This window comes from Plenodomus lingam (assembly GCF_022343315.1).
Source record: "Plenodomus lingam strain CAN1 chromosome Unknown contig_26, whole genome shotgun sequence".
NCBI lineage: Eukaryota > Fungi > Ascomycota > Dothideomycetes > Pleosporales > Leptosphaeriaceae > Plenodomus > Plenodomus lingam.
This window is the reverse complement of record NW_027093941.1, coordinates 1,723,417-1,749,069: the sequence shown is the minus strand read 5'-3', so window position 1 is coordinate 1,749,069 and position 25,653 is coordinate 1,723,417. Positions and strand designations below refer to the sequence as shown.

Genomic DNA, 25,653 nt, shown 5'->3' with positions numbered 1-25,653 from the left:
CAAGAGCACGGGCGTTTCATTTCAGGCATACAGCAAGGTTCTGGATTGGAGACGTTCAAGAGCAGAGATTTGGTCTTTGGTCTTTGGATTTGGCGCTTTTGTACAACATTTCATACATATCTGGGAGCACTTTTCAGCGTTGCGGCAATCTTTCTTCCATCAGGCCTAGCGTTCCTTGGTCAGGGTTGTATACTAGCGAAATTGGCATCAAAGCATAGCGTAGTCTTAGCGACGGCAAGCCCCTCTCACCTTATAGGCGGCCGAGAATTTGAATAGATCATTCGAGTATCATTCCTGGCGCGGAGGGTGCTTGGTGACGGTGATCATTGCGGGGTAGGTGCACTTTGGCTGACAAGGTAAGTAGCCATGGAAGTAATTATCCCGAACCTGATCCCTCGGACTAATTCTAAGCAGGTACAACCTCGACCAAGATTTAGATCATGTGCATATACATGATACTTTCTATCCTGAAGAGGGCCGGCAAAGTATTCACACGCACATTTAAACATGAAGTTTGGTCCGCTCACCCTCCTACTCTCGTCTTGCCTCCCTTTTGCCTCCACACAGCCATGTACGACAGACGAAGACTGCAGTCTCAACGGCCTCTGCATCTCCCAAACCTGCATCTGCGACCCCGGCTGGACAGGCACTGACTGCGGACGACTGGACCTGGCACCCGCCACCCGCGGCACAGGCTACAACCACACCACCTACACCTCGCCCACACACTACAAAGAATTCGGCAACTCCTCCTGGGGCGGCCAAATCGAGCAAGACCGCACCAACCCCAAACTCTTCCACCTCCTCGTCGACCAATTCGCATACGGCTGCGGCCTCAACGGCTGGCGCCCTACCTCGTTCGTCGCCCGGGCAGAATCCACGTCTGGACCCCAGGGCCCGTACCACTGGGTACAAAACCTCACCTCGAGCTTCAGACACAACACATACGTACACTGGAACCCAGCCTCATCCTCCTACCTCCTCTGGACCATTGGCGTCGACGCCCCCTCGCCCATCCAATCCTGTAAATCCATCCCAAAATCCGCCTGGCCAAACAACATCTCCGTCTCCTCGGCCCCCTCCCTCTCCGGCCCCTGGTCCCCCTTCCACCTCACCGTAAACGGAACAAACCCAGCCCCCCTACCCCTCTACAACCCAGCAAACCATACCCCGGCCATCGCCCTCGCCACAGAAGACCTCCACCTCTTCACCGCCCCGGCTTGGAACGCATCTTACACCCCGCTCCCCAACGGCCCCATCATCCCCTGGAACACATCCGACTACACCCCAACCTGGACCGAAGACCCCTTTCTCTGGCGCGACCGCCGCGGAAACCACCACTTGCTCGCACACTGGATGATTGACATTGTCCAGCACAACGGTACAAAGTACCCCCGCGTCGGCGCACACATGTTTTCGCGCGCCCTACATGGGCCCTGGACGTTTAAGCCCCACGAAGCTTTTTCCTCTCTTGTCGACTTTGGCGCCGGCGATGTCGAGACGTTTAAGCGGCGTGAGAGGCCCAAGTTGGTGTTTAGTAGTGACGGCGAGATGACGCCTTTGTATCTTGTTACCGGCGTGCAGGCGTTGGGCGAGGGCGTGGGCGGGAGGAGTTATACGCTTGTGCAGCCAGTGGGCAGTAAGTGGAGGGAGTTTGAAAGGGAGTTGGGATTTTGACGATAAGACCATGAACGGTTGTTCAGTTGAGCAAAGATATAGAGCAAGTCTTTCTTCCATCTCAATGTAGACACGTTGATTAATTTCTTACATTGTTCCTACCTATTAGCCCTAATTAGAAAAACACTAAATCCTAACCTCTCCTAACCCATTCACACAAAAACAACACCCTCTGTTACTGAAGAAAAAAAACCAAACTTTGCCCTTCCTTTCCTCCACGCGCGCAAAAAAAAACATTTGCTCCCCCGGGAAGGCTCGAACTTCCAACCTCTCGATATTGCCATGTTTGCATAACAGTCGAACGCGCTAGCCAATTGCGCCACGGAGGATTAAGCACGATGTTCGCGCCTGTGGTAATTGACTGATGTGATAATTTGGAGCGTTGTGTGGTATATATCGCTAGTTGGCAAAGGGGAATAGTGCACTGGCCTGCGACGAACTGTGAGGGTTATGATTTAGATTAGAGGGGCCGTGGATTAGCGGGCGGGAAAAAAACAACAAATGACTAGGTTTACATCCGGCGTTTGCAATTGTTGCTGGGGGGCTAGTATTATACGGCACACTGGAGACGCAATCGAGATTAATGGGTGTACCCGGTGTCAGGGTCCTATTATCAATTCATCTGCACACTCCCTCCATGTACACGCAAACTTTCCTCACTCGGCCTCGGGTCTCAGCACCACAATCCCATAAGGATCCCTATCGACCTCACTAATCGCGACTTCAAACTCTTCATCCCTTAACGCCATCCCAATACCGTCCTCTGTCTGCGCCCCTTTGCTCTCCAATTCTGCCAATTCGTGCTGCCGCAGCGCCTCCCACTCCGTCTCGAGCGCCTCTTCCAACTGTTGCGCCAACACCTCGGACAAGAAACCCCGCTCGGAATTGCTGTGGAATAGACTAATCACCACCTGTCCCTTTTCGATTGCGGCAAGGGCTTCATGGTGGCTCATTTCGCCCGTGAAGAGTAAATCGACGTCTAGGTTGGCGAGGAGCGAGCCGCCTGAGCCGGCGCAGATGCCGACGCTGCGGATGCTGAGGTCGGAGATGGTCTTGTCTTGCGGTATGGCGATGGGGAAGCCCTTTGGGTTATTTAGGCCCTTGCCTATACGGTCGAGGAGCGCGGCGAGGGGTTGCGGTTCGTTGAAGTCGACGATACGGCCCATTCCTGCGCCGGGATGGGATTCGAGTGCTGGTGATTGCGGGACTACCGGGCGGCGTTTGTGAGGCACGGCTTCATTATTGTTGTCTTGGGCGAGTTTGGCGAGGCGCTGGGTCATTTGACTTGGTTGATGGTGGAGTTGGAAGGTGGGGCGTTGCTTGTCGATGAAGGGGTCATTGCTGTCGGTTTTGTTGTCATCTTGGTCCTGGGCTTCGTCGGATCCGTCTGGTTTTGGCCGTGACCCTGTGATGATGTCTGCAAGCCAGTCTCCCAGTCCACCGGGTGCGGCATCGACAGCTGTGTGGGGGCTGTATACGCTGATCCCGTGGCTGGCTAGTCGCAGAAGCGTCTGCTGTTGTGTGTTTGCGAATGTGAGGGATTTCAGGCCCCTGAAGATGATTGGGTGGTATGCGACGATGATGGAAGAGTTGCATGCGATTGCTTCGTCTGCGACGGCTTTGGTGAGGTCGATAGCAAGGAAGACTGTGTTTGACTGGCGGCGCGACGGAACGAATGGTGCTTCTAGCAGGAGACCGGTATTGTCCCAAGAATTGTCTGCGAGGGCTTGCGGGTAGCTAGCAGTACATTAGTATACACACACAACCCAGGTCAATCGCAAGCTTCGAGCATTGGGATTGTCACGATTGACACAAAATGAAGCTCTGCACTCGCGACCCAGTACCGGTCACCAAAAACTCACAGCTTCTGCATCGCCCTCACCACCGCCCTCGAAAACGGCGCAGACATGGTCTTCCCACTCATAATCGCAGCAGTAGTGCCAGACAACCTCCGCAACGTGGGCAGAAACATATATACCTCTTCCAACAAAAGTCTACCACAAAAACCTACCGTAGCTCTCTTGTCACGCCTCCATTCGAGGCACATTTCCCCCCGCACAGACACAACACACGTCATACCCTCCCTCCCCACCCTGCAAAAACACCGAGCCATCCCCATTCGGTGGCTTCCCCCTCCAACCGGCGCCATCTAATCAGATGCAAAGATAGGCCTCCCACAATCCCTCAGGATCCAGAACCCCCGTCAACCACACTACGGACTGGGGCCGGCTCTGCGAATGGATCCACGACACAAACTATACAAAAGCCTCGACAAACTGTCCGTGGACCACCACCAGCATCCAGCCGACGTCTCCGCACCCCAGGACACGGAAATGAGTGAGGCCGCTACTGCATTGCCGCCGGCAAGCGGGGTTACGATGGAGGCGATTAAGAGGAAGTTGGAAGAGGGGATGGAGGCTGTTCATGTTGAGATTGAGGATTTGAGTGGTATGTTTTTTTTTGTCTTTACTGTTGGAATGGGTTTTTTAAAGTTAGTTTGATACACACACACATATATGTATAACCCCCAAAAATTAACAAAATCCCCCAGGCGGCTGCGGCCAAATGTACGAAGCCATCATCGTATCCCCCCAATTCACAAAAAAAACCACCCTCGCACGCCACAGGCTAGTCAACGCAACGCTCAAGCAGGAAATTGCCGCCATTCATGCGTGGACGGCAAAGTGCCATACGCCTGAGGAGTGGGAAAAGAAGAAGCCGCAGTGAAGGGGGGTATTTCTGATGCTTTTGTGTGGATATGAATGTTGTTGCTTGCCTTTGTTTGGGTGGGGGTGGGAAGGAAGGAAATGAATGTGAACTTGGATTTTGAATGGTGGGAGGAGGGGCCAAGGAAGAAGCACACCATGGCCATCTTATCATGAATTGCTACATGCATATTTGTATACATGTGAATTGAGTGGGCATATTCAAAACACAAAACACATTCATACCCACACAAGAGCAAACGTAGTATTAAGATATCTCGCAGATTTTTTTGAAATTCGACCTCACAAAAGTAAATCACTTCTTCTCTTACCCTCACCATGAAATCTGAATCAAACAGTTCCAACCACAAACTCAACTCAACAAGACTCTAATCTCCCCGCTCGTCCTCGGGAACATATCTCTCAACCCAGGTTTCTGCTCTCCCTCCTCATTCTCGTCCTCATCACCACGTAGTAAATCGTCCGCGGCCGTCATCTTCGCCTCGACGAGCTCAAAGTTCTTGCAGAATCTATCCGCCGCCTCCTCGGTGATATCCTGAATCAGCTTCTTATTCTGCAACCTCTTGAGATTTTCCGATGCATCGATTAGAGCAGAAGGAAGGAACTCGTCTAGCTGCTGGCTAGCTGCAACAAGGGCATCTGGTTGAAAAGGTTCGAGCTCGGAGATGGATTGGATGCCGTCTTCCGACTCCGAGATGGTGTCAAGGGCATCCAAGAGCAAATTGAGACCAGACTCGTGGAGCAAGAATTGATGCTGGTAATCGGTGAGGGCAGCGACTTGCGCTGCGATGTTTTCGTCCATGGCGGTGATTCGTGATTTGGTGAAGGAGTACAATGATAGTGTTTCTTTGGCGGCATAGAGGCAGTTTATGGCGAAGATGGCACTGTCGGGTTGTTCCATGCCTTTCTGCAGGTTCTCACAGCCGCTTAAAAATGGGTCTAGCGCTTCTGCGAGGACGGTGTGGAATCCTTCACCATTGTCATCGCTGGCTGCGACAGAGGTGTCGTAGCTCTTGGCCAGAACCTTGAGCGTCTGCAACGCCTCTTCGAGGAAATCGGGGGGTGAGAGATCGGCAGGGGCTACGGCAAGATCGCTTTGCACATTGACAACATAGTCTCTCATGTTGGCGCGGAATTGTCGCATTGCAGAAGCTTCGAGCGTGTCAAACACATCCAGAACCTCAGAGTCGGCTCCAAGCAATTTAGTAAATGTGCCTTTATAGAATCCAACAAGGTTGGCAATCTTATACGCAAGTGTCGCATCCTCGTGATTTTGAATCACCTGCTCAGTACGCTGTCGTAGCAGGCGCACGACGCTGATCAAATCTCGACTGACAAGCTGGTTCAAGGCTCTTCTACCATCGAATACCTCCACCTCTCCTTCTGCACGTAACCACGGCTCGCTCTCCAAGCCGGCCTGAATAGACCGTTGAATTTCATCGCCGTCGGAGATGAACAGGTTTTCGAGCGCCTCTCTCTCAGAAACGGTAGTGGAGTGAGCCCAAGCCAACATATCACCAACGTAGCGTAGTGGGTCATGTGCGTGGAACTCGATAGGCTTAGTAGCAATATGTTCTTCTAAAGTCGATCCTGTAAGTGCAGCATGAAACGCGTCGGACAGGATTGACTCTCGAGCTTCAGCAAAGTAATCAAGGCAGCTTTGAAATAAAGTCGGCCGTTCGGCGAGCACACGTAGAGACCGTCGTACAGAAGCACTGATCTGTGGGTTCTCCAAGTCTAGCGTTTTGAATTCGCGCTGAATCCAGCGGTAAAGTTTCTGGTATGCTCCATTGAGTTGCTTTGAGCTCTGCTCTAGGACTTCCAGTCCCAGCTGCTGGTTTTCCGTCCCCAAGAGTACCTGACAATCGTGATGGATCTTTTTGACCCGCGTGAGGGCCTGGAAGAACTCTTCGTTGACAGGCTCAGCCGTGGAAGTTAGGATGGTAGACTCCTCATCTGATATCAGGAAATGAGAGGTAAATGCGTGGAGGATCTGCTGTTTTGACTCGACTTGTTTCCTTTGGTTCATGAGGCTCGTGGCTTCTTCCAGTACAGGCCCAGTTTCTCGATTTGCAGCAGCGATGTGGCTTCGCATGTCGGAGCAGTAGCTGTTCAGGCTGGTAATGGCGCTTCCAATTCGTTTGAGTTGCTGGTGCACTTAGCATTGGGAATATAACTATCAACTTGGATGGTTGTGTCTACCTCGGCGACCTGACCAAAGTCCTTGACAATCTCCCCATTACATTGAATGACTTCTTTTTGCACGTCCAAGCGAATCTGCCGCCGAGTCTCTGCTGTATTCTGTACACCACGAGCATCGAGGGTTTCGAAAGCATCTCGAATTTCTAAGTCGGCGTATGAAGCAGAGAGCACGCTGGTGATGCGACTGGACAGAGCATTGGCACCGCGAGTTGCATTGCCCGTTGAAGGCGTAGCTGGTGACAAGCCATTGTGAGAGGCAGGCGTTATCCGCTCCTGGAAATAGTTGGTCGTCATGAACAAGGAGGCGGTGGTGTCGTGACTTTGCAGGCTAATGAATTCTTGAAAGGTGTGCTCATCATGCTCATTCATTCGGCGGGCGCCGGGCTGGAGGGCAAGTATAGCCGAGGCTTTAACGTTATCGATAAGGCAGACCGTCGAGGCGCGTCACCTTTGACCTGGGGAGGGACATTCAACATTGCCAACAACGCCCAAACAGCCGCTTTTTACACTTGTGCCCTCCTTTTGCTTCTCGCTTCTCGCTTCCCGCTTCCCGCTGTGAAGAGTGAAGACGGAGTGTATGTGAGCTAGACTATCACGACCACCCCATGGCGGCACCTTTCCACCACTGCGAATCACGCCTTGGGGTCCCCTGACCAACGCCCATCCTCTACGGCTTCCCAGGTGCCCAGCACAGCACAGCACAAAACGACCACGCGACCCCCCTCGCCGCTGTCTAGGCGTGACCCAGTAACACTCCCGTCATGATGGCGTCCAACCTTCTGTCTAGGTTGCTCCCTTCTGCCTCGGACGACCCTCTTGAAGGAGGACCGCATAGCACCACCACCACCGCTCACCACCGCCACCACTCCTCGTCCACTGACGAACGACACGAGATAGACATCGACGAGGAGAACTTCGAGGCCAGATTCGAGGAGCAAGATCTCGCACATTTGCTAGAGGAAGCCTCGTCGAGCCAGATGACGACTGAGAGCCGTGCCGTCTCGCCAGACAACAGACGGAATCCGCTGCGGGGAGCCAGCGCAAGTCGGACGGCGCCTGCCTGGGGACAGCCTGGCCCAGGGCGGGGTCTCGCGCTAGACGACGATGACGATGTACCGCAGAGCTTGTTGCTAGAAGGCGGGCAAGATGCAGGTCCCTCAAACCCCCACACCCACACTGAGGCTGGCGGTCTGCCCATGCCGGTGCCCGGTCCGACGACACGACAGACGCGAGCACAGTGGGAAGCTACACGAACACAACAGAAACTGCATACCGACGAGAGAAGGGGTGCACCGTCACGGCCTTGGGGCCATACTTCGAGGCCAGGTCACTTTGCGGCAGACCCTAGGGAAAAAGCGCTGTGGCTCTGGGTCAATCAGACCGATCTGGACTCGTACATGAGGGACGTCTACGACTACTATGTTGGCTGTGGTATCTACTCGATCCTCCTGCGGCGCGTCTTGACGCTCGCACAGTCAACCTTTGTAGTTGGCTTTGTCACCTTTCTTGGATGGTGCATCGACTACTCCAAGCTCACTGGGAGCACCCGGATGAGCCAGGTCCTAGTACCGAAGTGCACTAAGAGTATACACGGCTTCTGGATCTTCACCATCTGGCTCTTCACCATCTACTTCTTCTACTCATTGTGGACCATGGTCTCCGCCATACCGCGCCTACGAGCCATGCACGACTTTTACCACTACCTCCTTGACATTCCCGATCGGGACATCCAGACCATACAATGGCAGCAAGTAGTGAGTCGGATCATGGCCTTGCGAGATCTCAATCTGGCCACCGCGCCCAATCTGTCCGCAGAAACAAGGAAGCTCCTCGATTCCAAGAGTCGACAACGATTAGATGCTGTCGACATTGCCAGCCGGCTCATGCGGCGCGATAATTATCTGATTGCTTTGTTTAACAAGGAGATCTTGGACGTTACTGTACCACTCCCCATCCTCGGCAATCGATACATCTTCTCCGAGACCACGAGGTGGCATGTCAATCTCGCAGTCATGGACTTCGTCTTCAGTGGTCCCAACGGCCAGTTCAATCCAGACTTTTTAAAGGAGCGGAACCGGCGAGAGCTTGTGAAGAGGCTCAAGACGCGCTTCTTCTGGACCGGCATAATCAGCATTCTCTGTGCACCATTCGCTGTCCTCTTTGTGCTCGCTTCCTATCTGTTCAAGTACTTCACGGAATACCATCGAGATCCTGGACAGTTGAGCAACCGCGATTTTACTACATTCGCGCAGTGGAAGTTCCGTGAGTTCAACGAGTTACCCCATCTTTTCGCCCGCCGTCGTAATATGGCATATCCATATGCAAATCTTTATCTAGCTCAGTTTCCCAAAGACAAGACTGAGCAGATATCCTCGTTCGTAGCCTTTGTTGCTGGCGCTTTTGCTTTCGTTCTCGTCGCATTTACCCTCCTTGACTCCGAACTCTTCCTCAACTTTGAAATTACACCAGGTAAAACAGCCATTTTCTGGATTGGGGTCCTCGGGACAATTTACCGCGTCGCTCGGGGCAGCAGTCCCCAGGAAGATCAAGTTACGGACCCGTCCTACTATCTCAACCACGTCATCTACCACACGCACTACGAGCCGGAATCGTGGCAGGATAGACTCCACACTGACGAAGTCCGCGCTGAGTTCTCAAAACTCTACCAACCCAAGGTCCTCATCTTCGCTGAAGAGATTCTGAGCATGGTGATCACGCCCTTCCTGCTCATGTTCCGCCTCCCCGACTGCAGCGAACGCATCGTCGACTTCTTCCGCGAATTCTCCATTGTCGTCGACGGCCTAGGCGTGACGTGTTCCTACTCCATGTTTCCCTTCAACAAAGGCACACGCGCTGCCAATAACATTCCCGCCAACGGAACTGGGGCACGCAGAGAAGACCCAGACCTAAGAGAAGATTACTTCATGGCCAAAGACAATAAGATGCTAGCCTCATACTACGGCTTTCTAGATACATACAACACACCCGGTGGAGGCCCCAACTACAACGGCCGTCTCCAGAGCCGCGCCAACTTCCACCCTCCCCCACAATTCCCAAACAACTTCGGCGCCATGTCGCAGACCGCACAACCTGCTGACCTAGCCGTCCGCGGAACCAGCAGAGGACCCCCAGCTCATCTACCCACCCAGCGCAGAACACCAAGACACGGCCCCTCAAACAGAGACGAGCCCATCAACTCCATCCTCCTAGATCCACACCACCACCCCTCTTCTGCCTCTGGCCTCCGCACTTCGCCCCGCCAGCCCGCATCCGGACGCTACCGCACGCCGTTGCAAACGAACCCTCACGCTGCGCCTGGTACGTCGAACACACGCATCGAGGAGGAAAGCACAATTGGCGATTCTTGGCGTACGAGCCGTTTGGCGCAGGACGAGGATGAGGAGGAAGATGTTCCTGGTGCGAATAGGGGCGGCGTCTTGCAGTTGCTGCAGCAGTTTTCAAAAGCGCAGGCTGAGGGGCGGGGAGCGGGGGTTGGGGTTTGAAAGATGGGAATGTGAATGTGAGAGTGGACGTGGGAATAGAGTTGCATGGGTATGAGCGTGAGCATATTGGGAGTATTATGGGCGTATTTTCTCTCCTTTGCCCTAATTTAAGTGGCTGCTTTGGGCTTGCTTGCATTTTTACCATTGATACCGTGCCTGGGTGGCACTAGATTAGGGTTCATAGCTGAATCCGGTGAGATCGATGGATATCCTGTATTCGCATAGTAGAAGCCAAAGCAATCATGGGCAACACTCGCTGATGATGCTTCGAATAAGGCAGCGACTCGCAACACAAATGCACGAGTCCGTCGGAAATGACATCATCTTTTCGCAAGACATGTTAATTCCACACATCACACCGAGAGACTCTGCACAATAGTGGTTGTTATGTCATTGTCATTGCCGGGCTGATATGGTCGTTTTCTACAGGAAATCTTCCCGCACAAAATCATGTCCCCCTCAGACCTTCATGCATGACTGAGCAAAGCAAATCACGCCGTAACCCGGAATCCCATGCAACCCATGATCATCAACCACGTTCCCTCTCCTCGAACTCGCTCAAACCAAAATTTAAGCAGTCTGCTCAAAGGCAGTGGGGAAGCGGCGGATGTTGTCGGCAAGGTTGCCCTTGTTGCGGAGGAACTGGACGTAAGCACCGTCGATCTTGACCTTTCCGGCCTGGCGCTGCTCGACGTACTCCTCGCGCTTGAGGGGGGTGAAGCCCCAGTTCTTGGAGACGATGATCTTCTGGCGACCGGGGAACTGAGATTGGTCAGCATCGTGTGTTCGGTTCTGATAGTCTTTGCAGTGTAGGCCTACCTTGTACTGGCATCGCCTCAGAGCCTCAAGGGCAGTGGCGCGGTGCGAGTCCCTCGTCCGGACGGACATGAGGATCTGGCCAATGTTGACACGAGCGACAAGCCCGTTGGGCTTACCGAAAGCTCCACGCATACCCGTCTGCAATCTATCGGCACCAGCGCACGACAACATCTTGTTGATGCGGACGACGTGGTACGGGTGGACACGGACGCGCATGTGGAAACCTTCCTTTCCGGCGACCTTGACAAGGTACTTGTTGGCGCAAATACGGGCGGCCTCGAGCGCTTCCGAGGACAGCTGCTCGTACTCGTTGGAGACCAAGTGGATGCAGAGCGGGAAGTCGTCTACGTTGGCCTTCTTGCGACCGAGGTCGAAGATGCGGATCTTGGCATCTGGTACACCACGGTTGAACCTGCTCTTGGGGTACTGGACTCTTGTTAGTCCTGATCTTTCCATCTCACATGTGTGTGTTTCGTGTGCGAGCGACGTACGGGCTTGTTCTTGCAGTAGCGGTAGCAACGGGCTGGACGGCGGGCCATTGTGACGATTGAACCTGCTGTGTATTGTGTGAGCTGGGAGTCTCGGTGTTGATGTTGGAAGTGCGCGAGAACTCTGATGTGTGAGATCAAGAGTCTGCCGGCGGACGAGAGGAATGTAGCAGCCGTACGTACCTTCCCTGTATTTAAGTTGTTAGTGGTTATGGGAGATCACGCAAAGGAGGGCGAAGTCGTGACGGCTCACATTGCGAGTGTGGGCTGCTTGCTAAGCGAGCGGCTTATCAAGCAGGCGCCACTGAGCGACAGGGGTCTTCCATCTCGCAACTGCCTGTGCGCCAACGCCACACGTCGTCCGTCAAAGACTCAGAATAATTTCCTTTGTCACTGTCATCATGAGTCGATGTATCGAAACTTTACCCCTTCGTCTTCAACAAAGGTCGCATTTCCACTGTCGCGAGCATCGCACCTCGCAGAGCAGTGTGCATCACTCGGCCTCGGGCTTTGACAACACCCGACCGGTCAGACAGTTCAAGAGTCACGCATTATAAAGTGCATGTCATATTTTTAGGCCCGATGGCTCATCATGCTTGTCATTGATTGGATATCATCGCACTGACGTATACTGCGTATTCCAAGTATGTAGTCTATCTGTCTCCCTCATCCTCACTGTTTGTTTCTATCTCTCTAGTTCTCCTGGTTGGAGGTCAAGATGTCGGAGTCACCTAGTACACATAAGCGTTTGCACGAACTGTTTGGCTTCGAAATTTGAACTTACCAGCATCGAGGATGGACATGACAGAGCAGCGGAAGAGCTTACCGCAAGCGGTACCGAGCTCAATCTGTTCATCGACACATTAGTTTGCAGCCCTCCGAAGTCATGTTCAGACCTCTTCTCAGGGCCAGCCCTCGGAGAATACCCAGTTGTGTCTCCCAAAGTATCTCGTCGTTAGGCCATGAGAGGCGATCAGGGTGTGGTACGTACGTTGTTGCCGGAGAAGTGGTGGACAGAGGTCTTGGACAACATGGCGTAGTACTCGAGCTCAGACTTCCTCAGGGGAGGAGTGTTGCCGGCAATGATGACGAGCTTGGCCTTTCCAGTGCGCAGACTCTTGAGCGTTGACTTGTAGCCGAGAGTGACTCTACACTTCGTTAATGGACGGCTTCAGGTTGAGAGAGCGGTTCGACGTACTTGCCAGACTTCATCACAAGCGCAAGGCGCGAGTTGATGGAGTCGGCGGTTCTCTTGTTCTTCTTGGGTGCCATCTCTGCGCTCAGGTATCGTCTGTGAAGATTCCTGTGGGTGGTTGTTGCGCTCCGGGGTGTTGGTTGAAAGTTCGACTTTGCATTTTCAGATTTGCGAAATGCCTGTGTGGACTACGCTAGCCGCGCCAAGGCTCTAACCCCTTCCACCTGACACTCCACCATAGTAGCACCGCCATGTTCGCGATCACTAAATGGAGGTACGATAGCATTTTCATGGAATGCCGATGACAGGATTTGCGCATTCTGCTCGGTGCTTCATGGAACGATATGGCTGTTGTGAAAAGACGGAATAACCTGCATATATAGTAAACTCGCACTGCTCCGTCACAACCAGAGCATATCCAGAACAGTTGCAATATAACACATTTATCATGTACATTTGTGCATGATGTATTCTTGCGTACAGGTGCAAAGTAAACGCTAAGCATATGAAAGCTACCTAGATTTCCCTCTCATCATGCTTCTCCAGTTGGTATCATTTCAAGCCCTTACAGCTCACATCATGTCCCATCGTTATAGCGTAGTGACAATATTTGCTCTTGCTCAAGCTGCCGCGCGTTGGGCTCTACCTCCCCTGGTAGGATTTTTCACAGCTCCAGGCCTGCTCAAAGTGTACTTGGCAAACGACCTCTGCAGTGCTCTCTTGGCGCTGACCTTTTGTGACCCTACGAAAGAGTCCACAGCAACAGCTATGGCACGGTCAATATCAACAGCTGAACAGTACTCGGAGAGTCGCATTTTGCAGAAAGCTTCGGCCATTCGCAAAATAGCTTCCAAGTGACGGACCTGTGGATGGTGAGTATATCTTGGCGGACTTCGATGACAAATATTGTACTTACAGTGATGGGGTAGGCTCCGGTTGCCATGGATTCTCGACGCATGTCTGCGAAGAGTCGAGCGATCTTGTCTTGCTCAATCTGATAGAGCTTTGGTTTGCACGTTTCACGTGCGTACAGAATATACTTTCTCAGAAGTTCTTGTGGAATTTCACCCTCTTTAATGGGGGCATTCTCATCCACCTCCATGTCGTTTTCATCATTCTCAGCAGTCTTTGTCTTCTCAGCGTATCCATATGCTGAATTGACTGTGGCGTGCGCTCGACCGTGAGAATTTACGACAAACTTTGCGAGACGCTCGTCTTCTACTGGGTCGACCTGATCGCGAACGACACACAAGATGTCGAAACGAGACAGAATAGGCTCAGTGAGCTCTACGTTTTGTGAAAAGGGAATTGTAGAATTGTAGCGACCGCCGATGGGATTGGCCGCAGCAACGATGGCGCATCGTGCTTGAAGGGTGGTCACAATACCCGCCTTGGAGATCGAAATTGTCTGCTGTTCCATGGCTTCGTGGATTGAAGTTCGATCTTGGTCATTCATCTTGTCAAACTCGTCGATCAAACATGTGCCCTTGTCAGCGAGCACGAGTGCTCCGCCTTCCAATGTCCATTCACTCGTCATAGGATCACGGCGGACGGACGCTGTTAGACCAACAGCGGAGGCACCCTGCCCAGTGGCAAAGACAGCACGATGGGCGGTCTTTTCGACATATTTGAGAATCTGCGACTTTGCGGTACCTGGATCTCCGAGGAGCAACACGTTGATGTCACCACGGATCGAGTGGCGGCCAGCTGCTTCTTTGCTGACACCTCCGAAAAGAGAGAGCGCAACAGCAGTCTTGATGTCCGTATGTCCGTAGATGCTAGGAGCAATCGAGTTGATGATCTTGTCCACAATCCGCGGGTCTTTGGAGAGTCGCCTGATTTCCTTCACATCTTCCTCTGTCAGACGGAAACCAGCCAGCTGGTCGTGAGACTTGACCACGTAGTTTGCCTCAAGGATAGTAGCAAAGACTGGGAAGCCGTTCTTGTTGTTCAAGGCTGCATCATAGTTGTTGCGATAAACGCCGGTCACCTCTATTTCCTCACCTGGCTTCGCAGAGTCTATCAAGTCCCAAAGAAGAATCACCTCGCGATGACGGGGCAGACGACCAGCAGGGACTGTGCCAGGAGACTCCTGCAGCGTCAATTTCTGGTAGTTTCGATATATAGTCCTCTCAGAGTTGACAGTGAATGGTCCTCTTGATTGGCAATTCTGGCAGAACGAAATCTTGACTTCGACGTTCGAATCTTGGTGGAACGGGCCAAGGGTGACACCACACTTGGTACAGTCGAACTTGACATATTTTAATTGGGGGAATACGCCACTGCGACGAGTGACGACACCACTGACGCGAACCAAGCTGTTGAGATGTGATTGACGTAGCTGACGGAGGGTATACTGTACTGGCACATCGGTAATGCGGACGTGAATCTCGGAGTGGATACGCTCGTAGTCGGGGTAGTGCAAGAGGACAACTTCCATTGCAACTTGATCAAAGATCTTGAGCATCTCAGTCGGGGTGTTCGCGAGCCAGTAGGCCAAGGTCGCCTTCTGTTCGGCGAGATGATCAAAAGACACCTCCAAAGACTCCGCGTTGACCTCACCCAAGGTCCGGATTCGACTTCCGTAGACTGAGATGCCGTGCTCATCTGTATATTCTGTGAGGAAGGACTTGAATTCTCGCGCGATTGTTTTGGCGACCTGGGGTTGTGCCACCCAGTCGGTCAAGGTGTTGGCCTTCACATCGGTGAGTGCCTCGAGTGATAGCTCCTCGTTCATAATATCTTCGTCCATATCCATCTCATCTTCCTCGTCATAACGACGCCTTCGCACGCGGCGACGACCTATGAGATCGGCCAGACCGTCCTGTTCATCCTCGTCTGGTAGAAAAGCAGCTGGCATACGGCGCCTCGCCTCGCGATCACGAGCATTGAGACGCTTGTCGAGCTCTCGCCTCGACGCGAGATCTAGATCATCATATTCGCCTTCATCATCAATTCCTTGCCCTTCGTAGCGGTCATTCTCTCGTGCTCTGTAGTCGTTCTCGAAGTCGTCGGCGAAGAGATCAATCCCCTCTGCTTCTTCTGCTTCTTCGTCCAGGTCGTCAACGTCACGAATGATGTCGTCATCGTCAAGCATATCTGCATCGTCGTCTTGGGGAATTATGGGTGGCGATGAGGCCATTGCTTTGTGCCATCAGTTGCATGCTTTCTCTCATGTTTACACCGCACTTACGACTTGATGGCGGATGTGCCGCTGAAGAGGGGAGGTCTTCATCGTCCCTTGCGCGCTTGGTGCGTCTGCTACTGGAAGCTGCCCCACGGTTTGCCGAGGACATGTTGGAACGGAGTGGTGAGCTGTATCAACGTCAATATCTTGTTGCTGGCGGTGGAGATGGATGGAGGGGCAGGGAGCTCGTTGACATGTCTAGGTATAGGCTCTTTTCCAAAATGTGTCTTCGTACCTCATTCTGTCTCATAAAAAAGGGTGTGTTTATAGTGTCAGATTGGTATACACAGATACAGCGGCCTAATAACTGCTTTGTTGTTCTGGTGTAATGAAAGACGGAGAGAAAGGGTCGACTGTGGGTGTCGCGTTCGCGACGCGCTTCCGCGTAAAGTGGTTTGTGTTGCAGCCAATCACAGGCCGTGCGCACAGCTCATCTTCCCTTCACACTGTACTACCTATACCTACATTAGAGTGCCCTGAAGATACCACACCAATTGAATTGCTAACGTCTGGTCTAATACTATCCCTTTACAACCGTTATACAACGTGCAGTTCACCCGCGTGGCCGTCCCATCGTACTTGCATACGACAAGCAGTCATTCACCATCATGGCCTCCAAGCCGCGGACAAGTAGCATGTCGCAGGCATCTGAGAGCTCTCAGACTGCAGCAGAGTAAGCCATTCAGTCATTTCTGATGTGCAGGGAGACTGATCATATGTCTAGGTTCATCAAAGAACAACTCAGTCTTGAGGCTGAAGCACGCGAGGCGCTTCCATATGTAGGCAGATACACTGGACTGATGGAGGCCATGCTGACATTCAACAGCAATTCGACACTTGCACACGCGATCTCGGTCCTCTTCGTCAAAGTCTATACGCATGCCTTACTTGCAACCCTCCTCCCGCTTCTCCTGCCCAAGTACACATCCCCGCTGGCGTCTGCTACTCGTGCTCGATATCATGTCATGGTGAACATACTCTCGTGGAGCTTTTCAACAAGCGCGACTTCATTTGTGATTGTGGGACAAATCGCATACCGGAGACGACACCCTGCACACTCCGTATAAATTCGACGACTGGGCAGAAGGGAGACGTCAGCGGAGAGGAGCCAGCCACATCCAACAAATACAATCAAAACTTCCAGAATCGGTTTTGTGGTTGCGGAGAGGAATATGACGCACAACAGGAAAAGGGAACGATGTTCCAATGTCTCGGCCTTGGCACCTGCGAAGAGGGCGGATGCGGTGAAGACTGGTGGCATCCAGAGTGTCTTGTTGGTCTTTCTCGTGAACAGTACAGGAAGATGATCGAAAAGCCGAAGACTGACAAAAATAATGGCACTGCACAGACTGCAGCTGCGGGAAAACCAACAGAGAAACTAGCTAGCGATAACACCACAACAGAGACTGAGCCTCCAAGTGCAACAACTATCACTACCGCTGTTGGTAATGGCAATGGAGTAGACGGCCACGACGTAGAAGCTGGAGCTGAAGAGCAGGACGAAGATGATGATCCGCCTCTGCCACCCGGCTTTCCGGCAGAAGATGACTTTGATCATTTCCTCTGCTACAAGTGCGTGGCGGCACATCCTTGGATCAAGAAGTACGCCGGTTCTACCGGCTTCTTACCGCCCGTATACTTCGACGCCTCCATTGCAATTTCAAACGCGGAGAAGGTTCAGTCCGGAAATCCTGAATTTTCAACTGTCGAGTCCAAGAAGCGTAAAGCATCTGAAGAGAATGAGAACGAACAGATAGCCTCAACCGCCACTCTAGAGGCTCCAGCCCCGGCCAAGCGCCAAAAATCCGAAGACCCAAAAAACGCCTTAGCAAGCCTCGCTGAGGACACAGTCAACCTACCCATTACCCCAAAGAAGCAAGAAGAACCCTCAGTGCCCAAGCATACTTTGCTCCCACCACTTCCCGAAACCGCTCTTACAACCCCCTTCTCGCTCTTCCTCAAACCCGACTTCCGCGACCATCTTTGCCGCTGTCCAGACTGCTTCCCCCTTCTGAAACCGCACCCCCAACTTCTCGAAGAAGAAGACACTTACGAGCCTCCCGTCTCTGAATCTGGCGACGAAAACCCACAGTCCGTCGGCACTGGCAGTCTTCTCGACCGCGGCGAAGTAGCGTTTAATAATATGGACCGCGTCCGTGCGATTCAGGGGGCCATGGCATATGCACATCTCAAGGACAAGGTTGCGGCTTTTTTGAAACCGTTTGCGGAGTCTGGGCAGGCGGTTGGTGCGGAGGATGTCAAGGCGTATTTTGAGAAGCTGAGAGGTGATGAGCAGGGTATCCAAGAGGCGGCTGGTGGAGCGAGGCAGAGTAGAGATGGTGATGGCGAAGGTGGAGCGGGAGGAGGAGCTGGGAGGACGGAGCAGAGTGGATATTGAGCAGGGGCCTAAATTAGGGTGTCTGTCTGGCCATACGGAGATGAAATTAGACTGGCCCTATGGCGTTTCCTGGCCAAGAAAAACTTTGTGTTCTCTATCACTCTAATGTTTGTCCAAAGTCCAGCTGTTCCAGGATATTTAAGCTGCCGCTTACTTTGAACCCAGGTGCTCTCATGGGACTTGCAGTATGAAGACAAGAACAATCAATACAATCTATCGGTCTATGGGAGATATGAGATATGAGGAACATATGCAGGTAATGACACAAGATGATCCACACAAATTAGTGCCAGCCAGATGCAACGAACGCCAGGGTATAACCAGAAAAATCGCAGACCAACATGATATCCCGTCGCATCATACACACCAAGTCATCAAAAGATTTCCTTCACCCGTCACCCCCCATTTCCTACCCATCCTCTATGACGAAACCTCACTCCCATTCCTCAGATTCAACACCTTAGGATCCAACTGCTCCATCCCATGCCCATGCTGCTGCGGCATCTGCGCCAGCCACGCTGGCGGTGCCATACCCGTCTGATCATGAATTGTGCTGAGCAGCGGGGGCAAACTCTGAAAGAGGTTGCGAATCGGGGCAGAAGGATCCGCCATGGCACCACCATCGCCATTCGACCCCGTGTTCCAGACATTGATCTTTGGTTGCAGGCCCTTGATCGCATTGCCGTTTGCTTCTGCAAGGCGCTCGTACACACCGTTGGTCAACATGAGGTACTGCATCAGGCCCTGGGGACCACCGAGAACGTTCGCCATGTCGCCGTAGGCTTTCGCCATGGCGGATAGACCCTCTGCCTCGCGCTGCTGGGCGATGAGTTGGGCCTGTGCGGCGCGCTCTCTGGCGTAGTATTCGGCTTCTGCGTTGCGTTTGGAGACGAGGAAGTTTGCTTCTGCTTCGCGCTCCTTGGCTTCGTAGTCTGCCTGGGCGTCGCGCAGGGTGCGGAATGCTGCTGCTTCTGCGTCGGCTTGCTCGGCGAACTTTCGTCCCTCTGCTGCTTTTTCTTGGATGTAGAGGTCTGCGTCTGCTTTTTGCTGCGAAGACTCCTTTTCAATCTTGGCTTGGACGACTTTGGTGGCGCGGAGCCGCTCGAGTTCCATGAGGGCTTTCTTCTGCTCGACTTCGGTGTTGAGTTCTGCGTCGCGGCGTTCGGCTTCGCGTTTGGCAAGGATGCGGGCGACATTCAAGTCTCTTCCTATCTGAATCTCTTTGTCGGTGAGTTTGGCATCTGCAGCGGCTTTTTCTGCCTTGCGCTCGGTTTCGAGGACGGCGGTGGCGGCATGGATTTTGGCTACTTCTTGCTTCGTCTTGCCCTGCTTCTCTGCCTCTCCGACTTCTCCGCGCATACGTGCGTCGGCGACGTCTACCTTGGCTTGATTGAGGGCGCCTTCGTGGGCTTTTCGGCTGAGGATAGCGAAGTATTCAGATCCAGGGGTGTCTTGCAGCTCCTTGACGTTGGCGTTGTAAATGCATAGACCTGTAAGTTGTGGTTAGCATTGTGCTGGAGTTTGTGTAGAGACTAAAGTACTGACCGAACTGATCAAGTTCAGACTGGACCTGCTGGATGACCTTGTCCTTGAAAACCTTCCTCTCTCGAAAGAGTTCTTCCATCGTCATGGTGGAAACAATCGATCTTGTCTCACCCTCGATGATACCCTTGACAATGTCTGCCACATGGCTACGACCCTGGCTATCAGCTACAGAGACTACTCCCTTGGCCGCAGTCTGCGTAGGTCGACCATCGGATTCTCCAGTCAGCAAAACAGCGTATTTCTCGAGAGCTTCCAGACTATCTGCAGGACCGATAGTAAAGACGGCTGGGAGTGAGAATTTGAGCTTCTCAAGAGTCATGGCCTGCAGTGCCATGGAGAAGTCAAAGGGTGTGATGCTGATCTTGGACACTTTCTGGAAGGGCATGACAAAAGCCTGGGACGGTCAGTTGGCTCTTGCCGACGGGATTCATTTGTGGAATTCATACCTTCTTTTTGATGAGAACCTTGTCAATTCCTATTCCCGTAAGAACGAGATAGGAATTGGGTTCGGCGACATGATACTACAACCTCAATGTTAGTTTATGCTCTGAATGCCGTGAGCTGATGAACTCTTACCCAAACCATTTTGGCGATTCAAACTTCGAGAAAGAATAGTCGGTATAGGTAGGCGAAGATGCACTTGCACTTGCTTGATTGTTACGATCGCTTCAGGATCTACCACGCCGATATGTCAAAGTCGATTGCGTGTTGCCGGGAACTTGCTGTTGTTCCAATCTCCCAATGTTTGTGAAGAATCAAGGCAGGCAAACCAGGGGGGCATCAGGTTCCCTTTATACATGATACCATTGAACAACCCCGTCTTTCATATTGAATATGTTCCAAAACATTCGGGAGAAGCCTCGCTACAAACCGGTGAATGCTTGCAGGATGGTGGTACGGTAAAGCACGGCCGTGCGTTGGAAGCCACTAAGCCTCAATGGGCCGAGTCAGCCTTACGCCACCACAAGTGTCCGCATGTGACCCTCGCCTACCGTGGGCTGAGGAACTTGGGAGAGTATTGGCCTCAATGCACAAGAGCTTGGACTTCTTGAAAGCGCGCTTCTTGTCTTCGGTGAGCGGTTTCGAAGCTTTCAAGTTGCGGGATGTGTGGAGAATCATGGCAGGGTACTAGAGTAGGTACCGTAGATCGCTAAATCGTGCCTGAAAAGGACAGCGGTGGCTGAGCCGCAGCCTGGACTTACTCTGGTAGGAAGCTTTTCACAGCCACAACGCAGCTCCAGCACACACACACACACTCTCTCTCTCTCTCTCTCTCTCTCTACCACCGGTACCTATCGTGCTCACTGCTCAGACCACATGTTTTCTCCCAGACCATCTCGTCATATCTGGAACGCTTCCATGGAACAGGGCCAAGACGTTCGGGCCGGCCTGCAGGCCTCCTCATGTAGATTGCCCTGCCACTGGCCTAGCACCGAATACGTTATAGCTGGATGGCCTTACGATGAAGGCTTAGACCATCACGGGACTGCGCTGTGCACTCTCTAGCGCCTTTATGACCTCACGGGTACCGGTAAGCGATAGTTGGGTTGCACTGGGGACTCATGTATGAGTCCATGATGATCCGTCTGAACCGAGAGACTCAGCAACTCTCATGCGATCATCACCACCGGGACTGGATATCGGAGTCAGATGTTGGAGTTAGGCAACCCTTTTGTAATTGGACTTGCCGAGGATATTGCTCTTGAAGTCTAGTTCGCAGGGGCTACAGAGATACACGATCAGAGCTTACGTCAAAGTTGTGAATGAATCTGGGACGGCCGATAATCCAAATCTAATCACGCAATCAACATCAATACCACCTCGAGACATCCCCCCCCCGCGCGCGCCAGGATACTCACCACCATGTCACCACCAAACAAAGATCCCCTCCCACCACCCTACACACCCACCTCCCTCCCCTCCCGCGGCCAATCCATCCTCGACCAACTAACCCTCACCCGCGCCCACCACATCGACTCGACAATCCAAACCCACATCCTCCCCATCATCGAACAGCAAGCCAACTACGGCATAGCCCGCACCACCCTCGCCCTCCTCCCCTCCGACATCCCCCTCCCCCCCATTGAAGAAAAATCAGAATTCAGCTTCGACACGCCAGGCCCCTCCACCGGCCCCGTCGAAGTCATTGGCTTCTCCTCCGAAGAAGCACCCAAGGTCGTCCGGCTCGAGGGCCAAATGAATAGCACCGAGTTCTGGAGACCACAGGCTGTCATTGATGAGCTCGAGCGCGTGCTGAGGGAGACGCTGAATGCGAGTTCGCGGCTGAGAAGTCCGACGAGTCCCATTAGGAGCATGGCAGGGAGTGCCGCAGAATCGTCGGGAAATGCAGCGGTGTCGCGACGAGGGTTTTTGACGCGCTTGGTGGATTCCATGGGGCAGGAGCAGAGGGGGCCGGGTGGGGGACCAGAGGTCGAAGGACGCAAGCTGATGGAGAGTGTGGGCTTGGTGCTTGTCAAGGCGCGGTTGGAGGAGATTTGTCTGCGGACGGTTACCGAGTTTGGGCTGTATGATACCATGGCGAGACAGTGCGTCATCATCCGTGTTGACGCGCGGTGTTGAGATGGAGAGAGGGGGGGGGATGATGTTATTTGCGAGGACAAAGGGACTCGTTAATGTTGATGCTATGGATGTGCCATGTATGGCACAAATGGAAGACCCAGAAAAGGAAAAAGACGCCTTTGCTATGCAGGATGAGATGCTTGATCGACAAAACACCGTCAAGAAACTGAAATCTCCCCATGCATCTAAACCAAAAACACCTAAAACGCCATGCTTGAAGAACCAGAAAAGTAAAAAGAAAAAAAACCAAAAGAGAGGAAGAAAAAAGCCACAGCTCAAAAATCATATCCAACAGGAACTGTTAGTCCCAATCGCATGTTGTCCACCGTCTTCCCACCAACACCTTTGAGCATGGCCAGGGCCTCTAGATCTCGAACTTCTGCAGCATCCATTTCGACAAGGCAGTTTACAATACTATCCGCTTTTTTTGCACCTACACCCTTGAGAGCCTTGATCTGGTTGACGTCGCGAGAGTTGATGATCTTCAAGAGGTGTGTCGTTCGCGGAGTGTGTTCTACAGGGTTCACAGAGGTATTGACGACATCGTCGCGGAAAATAGGCAGTTTCTTGGTGGTGGTGGTGGTCTTCTTGGGTTTGCGGGTGGCTTTTGGCTTGTACTGGAAGCTGTCGTCGGAGGCATACGAGTCTTCATGATCGGAGGGTGGGGGTGGTGCGAATTCGTCTTCATCTTCTGAGGTGTCCTTGTAGACCATCTTTGGCTTGCTCGCCTTCTTCTCCGCCTTCAATGGTGCCATCAGATGCGCAACCGGGGCCGATGTTGCTGGAGGTGCGGCAGGGGCAGACATGTGCTTGACAGCCGATTCTTCCGATTTACTGCGTATCCGCTCTTCGAGTATACGCATCTTTGCCTCGAGCTTGACATTACCAGGGAAAAAAGGTTGGGCCAATCGATACATGCGGAGTGCACTCGCATCCTCTCCTCGAATGTGATGTTGCTTAGCCATGAGCAAGAATTGAAGACCCTGCGACTTCCCGTCCTCTTCTTTTGCATCGATTCGACTCTCGAGATCGTCTAGGCGCTTCTGCAGCTCAGCTGAAAGGGCTGGAGCGGATTGTCCTGCATCCTGTAATGCCCTCTCGGCAAGCTTTTCGTCCACCTTCTGGGCAATCAGTGCTTCAATCGACGCCTTTGTCATGGCCGGCTCCGCATTTCGTATCCTCGATGTGGTATCCGCTGGCCGATGCGCCTTGGTCGGTCGTGAGGAAAATGTACTGCTGGACTCGGCCGCGCGCTTTTGACCCTCTGTTCGTCGAACTGCTTGATTCTGCGATGTGGCATTAGTCACCCGCGGACCAGATTTGCGGGAGTCAGAATATACAGAGAAGGCCTTGACAGGCTTTTCCCCTTTCTTCTGCTTGTCTGGCTCTGTGATGTTTGCATTGGCAGCAGCGGTGAGTGGGCGTAGTGGTTGACGCGCCATTGTTGCGCCACCAATGCTGCTCGTTGCAGCCAGAGGCTTCGACATGGCCCTGTAGACAGGGTCATTCTCGACCTCCGCCACCTCAATCTTTTTTGTCCGACTGGCAAAGTTCAATGAACTAATCGTGTCCAAGTGATAGGCGCGGGTAGGTGCCAGGTTCAAGATCATGACAGTCAAGCCCTTGTTTTGACCTAATGACAATATTCGCGTCATCTTTGATTCGCGATACGGTATCCGGCTTGCCTTTTTATTCATCGCCTCGACACATTGCGCCAATACGAACAGCGACTTGTTGATGGCAGAGCTCTCGACCAAGCGCTCCTTGTTGTTGTCTGTTCGCCGGTTGTCTTCTGATCCGGCAAGATCTATGCATGAAGCGCGACTAATGCGGATGGTCGTCTCGGTGGTCTGGGTGATTTTGACGCAAAGGACAGCGTGCGACCGGGAAGAGTGTGCATTGAGCTGCCCGGATCAGCCATGGTCAGGATTAGTGTACATGTCTGCCTACCTTTGTCGCAGACGTGGACCGGTTCAAGTTGGCTTGGTCATAGAGCTGTTCAAACTCTTTCAACGTCGTGCAGGGCTTCTCCGTCAGTCCCACGACGACCGTCTTGCCATGGTTGTCTCGAATCGGCAATCCAGAGGGGGTGCGCTTCTCCGGCGGCTCGAACAGATCATAGACGCGGTCGCAGTAGATCTCGAAATACTCCAAAGCTACCTCGACCTGGGTCGCGCCTCCTGAATCCTTCTCAATCTTCTTACACCGCCGATAGATTGCGCTCAACAGCCTTGGGATGACACCTCGGTCGGCCAAGGACTTGCCACCGCGCATGGTATGCGTCTTTCCCGTACCCGTACAGCCATGTGCAAAGATGGAGAGATCGAAACCATTAAAGAGATGTTTTACCGTGGGCGAGACTGGCTTCCTGTCAGCTTGATTTGGCTACGCGTGCCGTGGTCGTGAAAAAGACGTACTCTCCGCGTCAAACAGCTGTTGCTGGGTCGCGTCTTGTTCGTACACGGAGCTGAACTGGAAGCTAAAGGACTCGGCGTCATTCTTTGGGCTCGGTATCCGTACGACAGCAGGCACTGTTTCGCCCTCCAGGGTTTCGGCGGTGACAATCGTGTCTTTGTCAAGCTCGTTCTTGAGCAGGGGCCGAATCCGGGCGACGACGCGAACACTCATGGTGGAGGTGGAGAAGAGGGTGTGACTGTGTACGGTAATGGACAGAAAGAAAACACAAAAACCCCCAAAAAAAAACTCCCCAATTCTACAGGGAAAAAGAATGCTTCTACAACCGTACGTAACGTACCGAGTGAGTATGCAGCTGCGCTGACGTCCAAGGGCTGGCGGCTGGATGTCAAAAGTGAAGGTGGGTGCCTTAGTGTGCACCGTGTTTGCTTTCCCAGTTCGCGCCCTCTCGCCTAAGTTTCACGTCCAATCACCTCGGCAACCGATTTCACCGCCTGTGGGGAACCAGCAAAACGCCAGCTGTACAGTCTACACCAACACATCACCCGCCAACGCTGCCCTCTATCCCATTCCAGTTGATTGTACCGCGTTATCCTGTGCTCCTCTCCACTTACGGAAGCGCAGAGCCTTCAGCTAGATGCATCGTGGCATGTACTGTAGCTCACCCTTGACGTGTACCGTACCGTACCGTACCGTACCACAGAGGCATCGTGGCATGTACTGTAGCTCACCCTTGACGTGTACCGTACCGTACCGTACCGTACCGTACCACAGAGGAGATCAAAGACGATGAGGATTAGCTGACAACAAAGGCCCCAAATAGTCGCATCGTCGGCGGCCGGATGGATCTCCAACACTGCCGCTGAGCCTCATGGCCAGTGAAGATCTATTCCTGGCACGTCGAATGCCATGTACAGA

At 52.9% G+C, this 25,653-nt stretch overlaps 14 protein-coding genes across 14 annotated transcripts; 7 read left to right on the top strand and 7 right to left on the bottom strand.

Annotated features, from left to right (window-relative positions):
* Positions 1-507: 507 nt before the first annotated feature.
* Positions 508-1,677, top strand: IAQ61_006854 (uncharacterized protein; the record flags this gene model as incomplete). The annotated part of the gene is made up of 1 exon (XM_003845700.1): positions 508-1,677. One exon carries the CDS (start codon positions 508-510, stop codon positions 1,675-1,677), a length of 1,170 nt encoding a protein of 389 aa, XP_003845748.1.
* Positions 1,678-2,113: 436 nt separating this feature from the next.
* On the bottom strand, positions 2,114-3,694 carry IAQ61_006852 (uncharacterized protein). Its single transcript, XM_003845699.2, has 2 exons — positions 3,540-3,694; positions 2,114-3,414 (listed from the first exon to the last, which is right to left on the bottom strand). The coding sequence occupies exons 1-2, from the start codon at positions 3,647-3,649 to the stop codon at positions 2,334-2,336; spliced, it is 1,191 nt and encodes a 396-aa protein (XP_003845747.2). The 5' UTR covers positions 3,650-3,694; the 3' UTR covers positions 2,114-2,333.
* Positions 3,695-3,914: 220 nt separating this feature from the next.
* IAQ61_006851 (uncharacterized protein) lies at positions 3,915-4,404 on the top strand (the record flags this gene model as incomplete). The annotated part of the gene is made up of 2 exons (XM_003845698.1): positions 3,915-4,125; positions 4,229-4,404. The coding sequence occupies 2 exons, from the start codon at positions 3,915-3,917 to the stop codon at positions 4,402-4,404; spliced, it is 387 nt and encodes a 128-aa protein (XP_003845746.1).
* A 351-nt stretch (positions 4,405-4,755) lies between these two features.
* Positions 4,756-6,974, bottom strand: COG6 (Golgi transport complex subunit 6; the record flags this gene model as incomplete). The annotated part of the gene is made up of 2 exons (XM_003845697.2): positions 4,756-6,552; positions 6,606-6,974. The coding sequence occupies 2 exons, from the start codon at positions 6,972-6,974 to the stop codon at positions 4,756-4,758; spliced, it is 2,166 nt and encodes a 721-aa protein (XP_003845745.1).
* Positions 6,975-7,366: 392 nt separating this feature from the next.
* On the top strand, positions 7,367-10,108 carry ATG9 (autophagy protein atg9; the record flags this gene model as incomplete). The annotated part of the gene is made up of 1 exon (XM_003845696.2): positions 7,367-10,108. One exon carries the CDS (start codon positions 7,367-7,369, stop codon positions 10,106-10,108), a length of 2,742 nt encoding a protein of 913 aa, XP_003845744.2.
* A 570-nt stretch (positions 10,109-10,678) lies between these two features.
* IAQ61_006848 (uncharacterized protein) lies at positions 10,679-11,965 on the bottom strand (the record flags this gene model as incomplete). Its single annotated transcript, XM_066097332.1, has 4 exons — positions 11,599-11,965; positions 11,419-11,483; positions 10,928-11,353; positions 10,679-10,870 (listed from the first exon to the last, which is right to left on the bottom strand). The coding sequence occupies exons 2-4, from the start codon at positions 11,464-11,466 to the stop codon at positions 10,679-10,681; spliced, it is 666 nt and encodes a 221-aa protein (XP_065952809.1). The 5' UTR covers positions 11,467-11,483; positions 11,599-11,965.
* RPL30 (60S ribosomal protein eL30) lies at positions 11,966-12,764 on the bottom strand. The gene is made up of 4 exons (XM_003845694.2): positions 12,614-12,764; positions 12,407-12,563; positions 12,200-12,263; positions 11,966-12,146 (listed from the first exon to the last, which is right to left on the bottom strand). The coding sequence occupies exons 1-4, from the start codon at positions 12,685-12,687 to the stop codon at positions 12,109-12,111; spliced, it is 333 nt and encodes a 110-aa protein (XP_003845742.1). The 5' UTR covers positions 12,688-12,764; the 3' UTR covers positions 11,966-12,108.
* A 237-nt stretch (positions 12,765-13,001) lies between these two features.
* On the bottom strand, positions 13,002-16,121 carry MCM2 (MCM DNA helicase complex subunit). Its single transcript, XM_066097331.1, has 3 exons — positions 16,033-16,121; positions 15,804-15,925; positions 13,002-15,752 (listed from the first exon to the last, which is right to left on the bottom strand). The coding sequence occupies exons 2-3, from the start codon at positions 15,843-15,845 to the stop codon at positions 13,377-13,379; spliced, it is 2,418 nt and encodes an 805-aa protein (XP_065952808.1). The 5' UTR covers positions 15,846-15,925; positions 16,033-16,121; the 3' UTR covers positions 13,002-13,376.
* A 284-nt stretch (positions 16,122-16,405) lies between these two features.
* IAQ61_006845 (uncharacterized protein) lies at positions 16,406-18,195 on the top strand (the record flags this gene model as incomplete). The annotated part of the gene is made up of 3 exons (XM_003845692.1): positions 16,406-16,470; positions 16,522-16,576; positions 16,624-18,195. 3 exons carry the CDS (start codon positions 16,406-16,408, stop codon positions 18,193-18,195), a joined length of 1,692 nt encoding a protein of 563 aa, XP_003845740.1.
* A 420-nt stretch (positions 18,196-18,615) lies between these two features.
* On the bottom strand, positions 18,616-20,325 carry IAQ61_006844 (uncharacterized protein; the record flags this gene model as incomplete). Its single annotated transcript, XM_003845691.2, has 4 exons — positions 18,616-19,685; positions 19,741-20,134; positions 20,187-20,261; positions 20,317-20,325. 4 exons carry the CDS (start codon positions 20,323-20,325, stop codon positions 18,616-18,618), a joined length of 1,548 nt encoding a protein of 515 aa, XP_003845739.1.
* A 212-nt stretch (positions 20,326-20,537) lies between these two features.
* On the top strand, positions 20,538-20,792 carry IAQ61_006843 (uncharacterized protein; the record flags this gene model as incomplete). Its single annotated transcript, XM_066097330.1, has 1 exon — positions 20,538-20,792. The coding sequence occupies one exon, from the start codon at positions 20,538-20,540 to the stop codon at positions 20,790-20,792; it is 255 nt and encodes an 84-aa protein (XP_065952807.1).
* An 811-nt stretch (positions 20,793-21,603) lies between these two features.
* On the top strand, positions 21,604-22,320 carry IAQ61_006842 (uncharacterized protein; the record flags this gene model as incomplete). The annotated part of the gene is made up of 1 exon (XM_066097329.1): positions 21,604-22,320. One exon carries the CDS (start codon positions 21,604-21,606, stop codon positions 22,318-22,320), a length of 717 nt encoding a protein of 238 aa, XP_065952806.1.
* A 275-nt stretch (positions 22,321-22,595) lies between these two features.
* IAQ61_006841 (uncharacterized protein) lies at positions 22,596-24,948 on the bottom strand (the record flags this gene model as incomplete). Its single annotated transcript, XM_003845687.2, has 3 exons — positions 22,596-24,224; positions 24,271-24,680; positions 24,738-24,948. The coding sequence occupies 3 exons, from the start codon at positions 24,946-24,948 to the stop codon at positions 22,596-22,598; spliced, it is 2,250 nt and encodes a 749-aa protein (XP_003845735.2).
* Positions 24,949-25,048: 100 nt separating this feature from the next.
* On the top strand, positions 25,049-25,372 carry IAQ61_006840 (uncharacterized protein; the record flags this gene model as incomplete). Its single annotated transcript, XM_066097328.1, has 2 exons — positions 25,049-25,062; positions 25,108-25,372. The coding sequence occupies 2 exons, from the start codon at positions 25,049-25,051 to the stop codon at positions 25,370-25,372; spliced, it is 279 nt and encodes a 92-aa protein (XP_065952805.1).
* Between the last annotated feature and the right edge of the window lie 281 nt (positions 25,373-25,653).

What these genes read in the sequence shown, in the direction of transcription:
- RPL30 (XM_003845694.2), bottom strand. Translation starts at nt 12,687, where the DNA reads ATGGCACCCAAGAAGAACAAGAGAACCGCCGACTCCATCAACTCGCGC. An exon ending in ACCACTTCTCCGGCAACAAC is followed by an intron (nt 12,264 to 12,406) that starts GTACGTACCACA and finishes GTCGATGAACAG; the next exon opens with ATTGAGCTCGGTACCGCTTG. An exon ending in CATGTCCATCCTCGATGCTG is followed by an intron (nt 12,147 to 12,199) that starts GTAAGTTCAAAT and finishes TATGTGTACTAG; the next exon opens with GTGACTCCGACATCTTGACC.
- IAQ61_006852 (XM_003845699.2), bottom strand. Translation starts at nt 3,649, where the DNA reads ATGTTTCTGCCCACGTTGCGGAGGTTGTCTGGCACTACTGCTGCGATT. An exon ending in GTGAGGGCGATGCAGAAGCT is followed by an intron (nt 3,415 to 3,539) that starts GTGAGTTTTTGG and finishes ATGTACTGCTAG; the next exon opens with CTACCCGCAAGCCCTCGCAG.
- MCM2 (XM_066097331.1), bottom strand. Translation starts at nt 15,845, where the DNA reads ATGAAGACCTCCCCTCTTCAGCGGCACATCCGCCATCAAGTC. An exon ending in GGCACATCCGCCATCAAGTC is followed by an intron (nt 15,753 to 15,803) that starts GTAAGTGCGGTG and finishes TGGCACAAAGCA; the next exon opens with ATGGCCTCATCGCCACCCAT.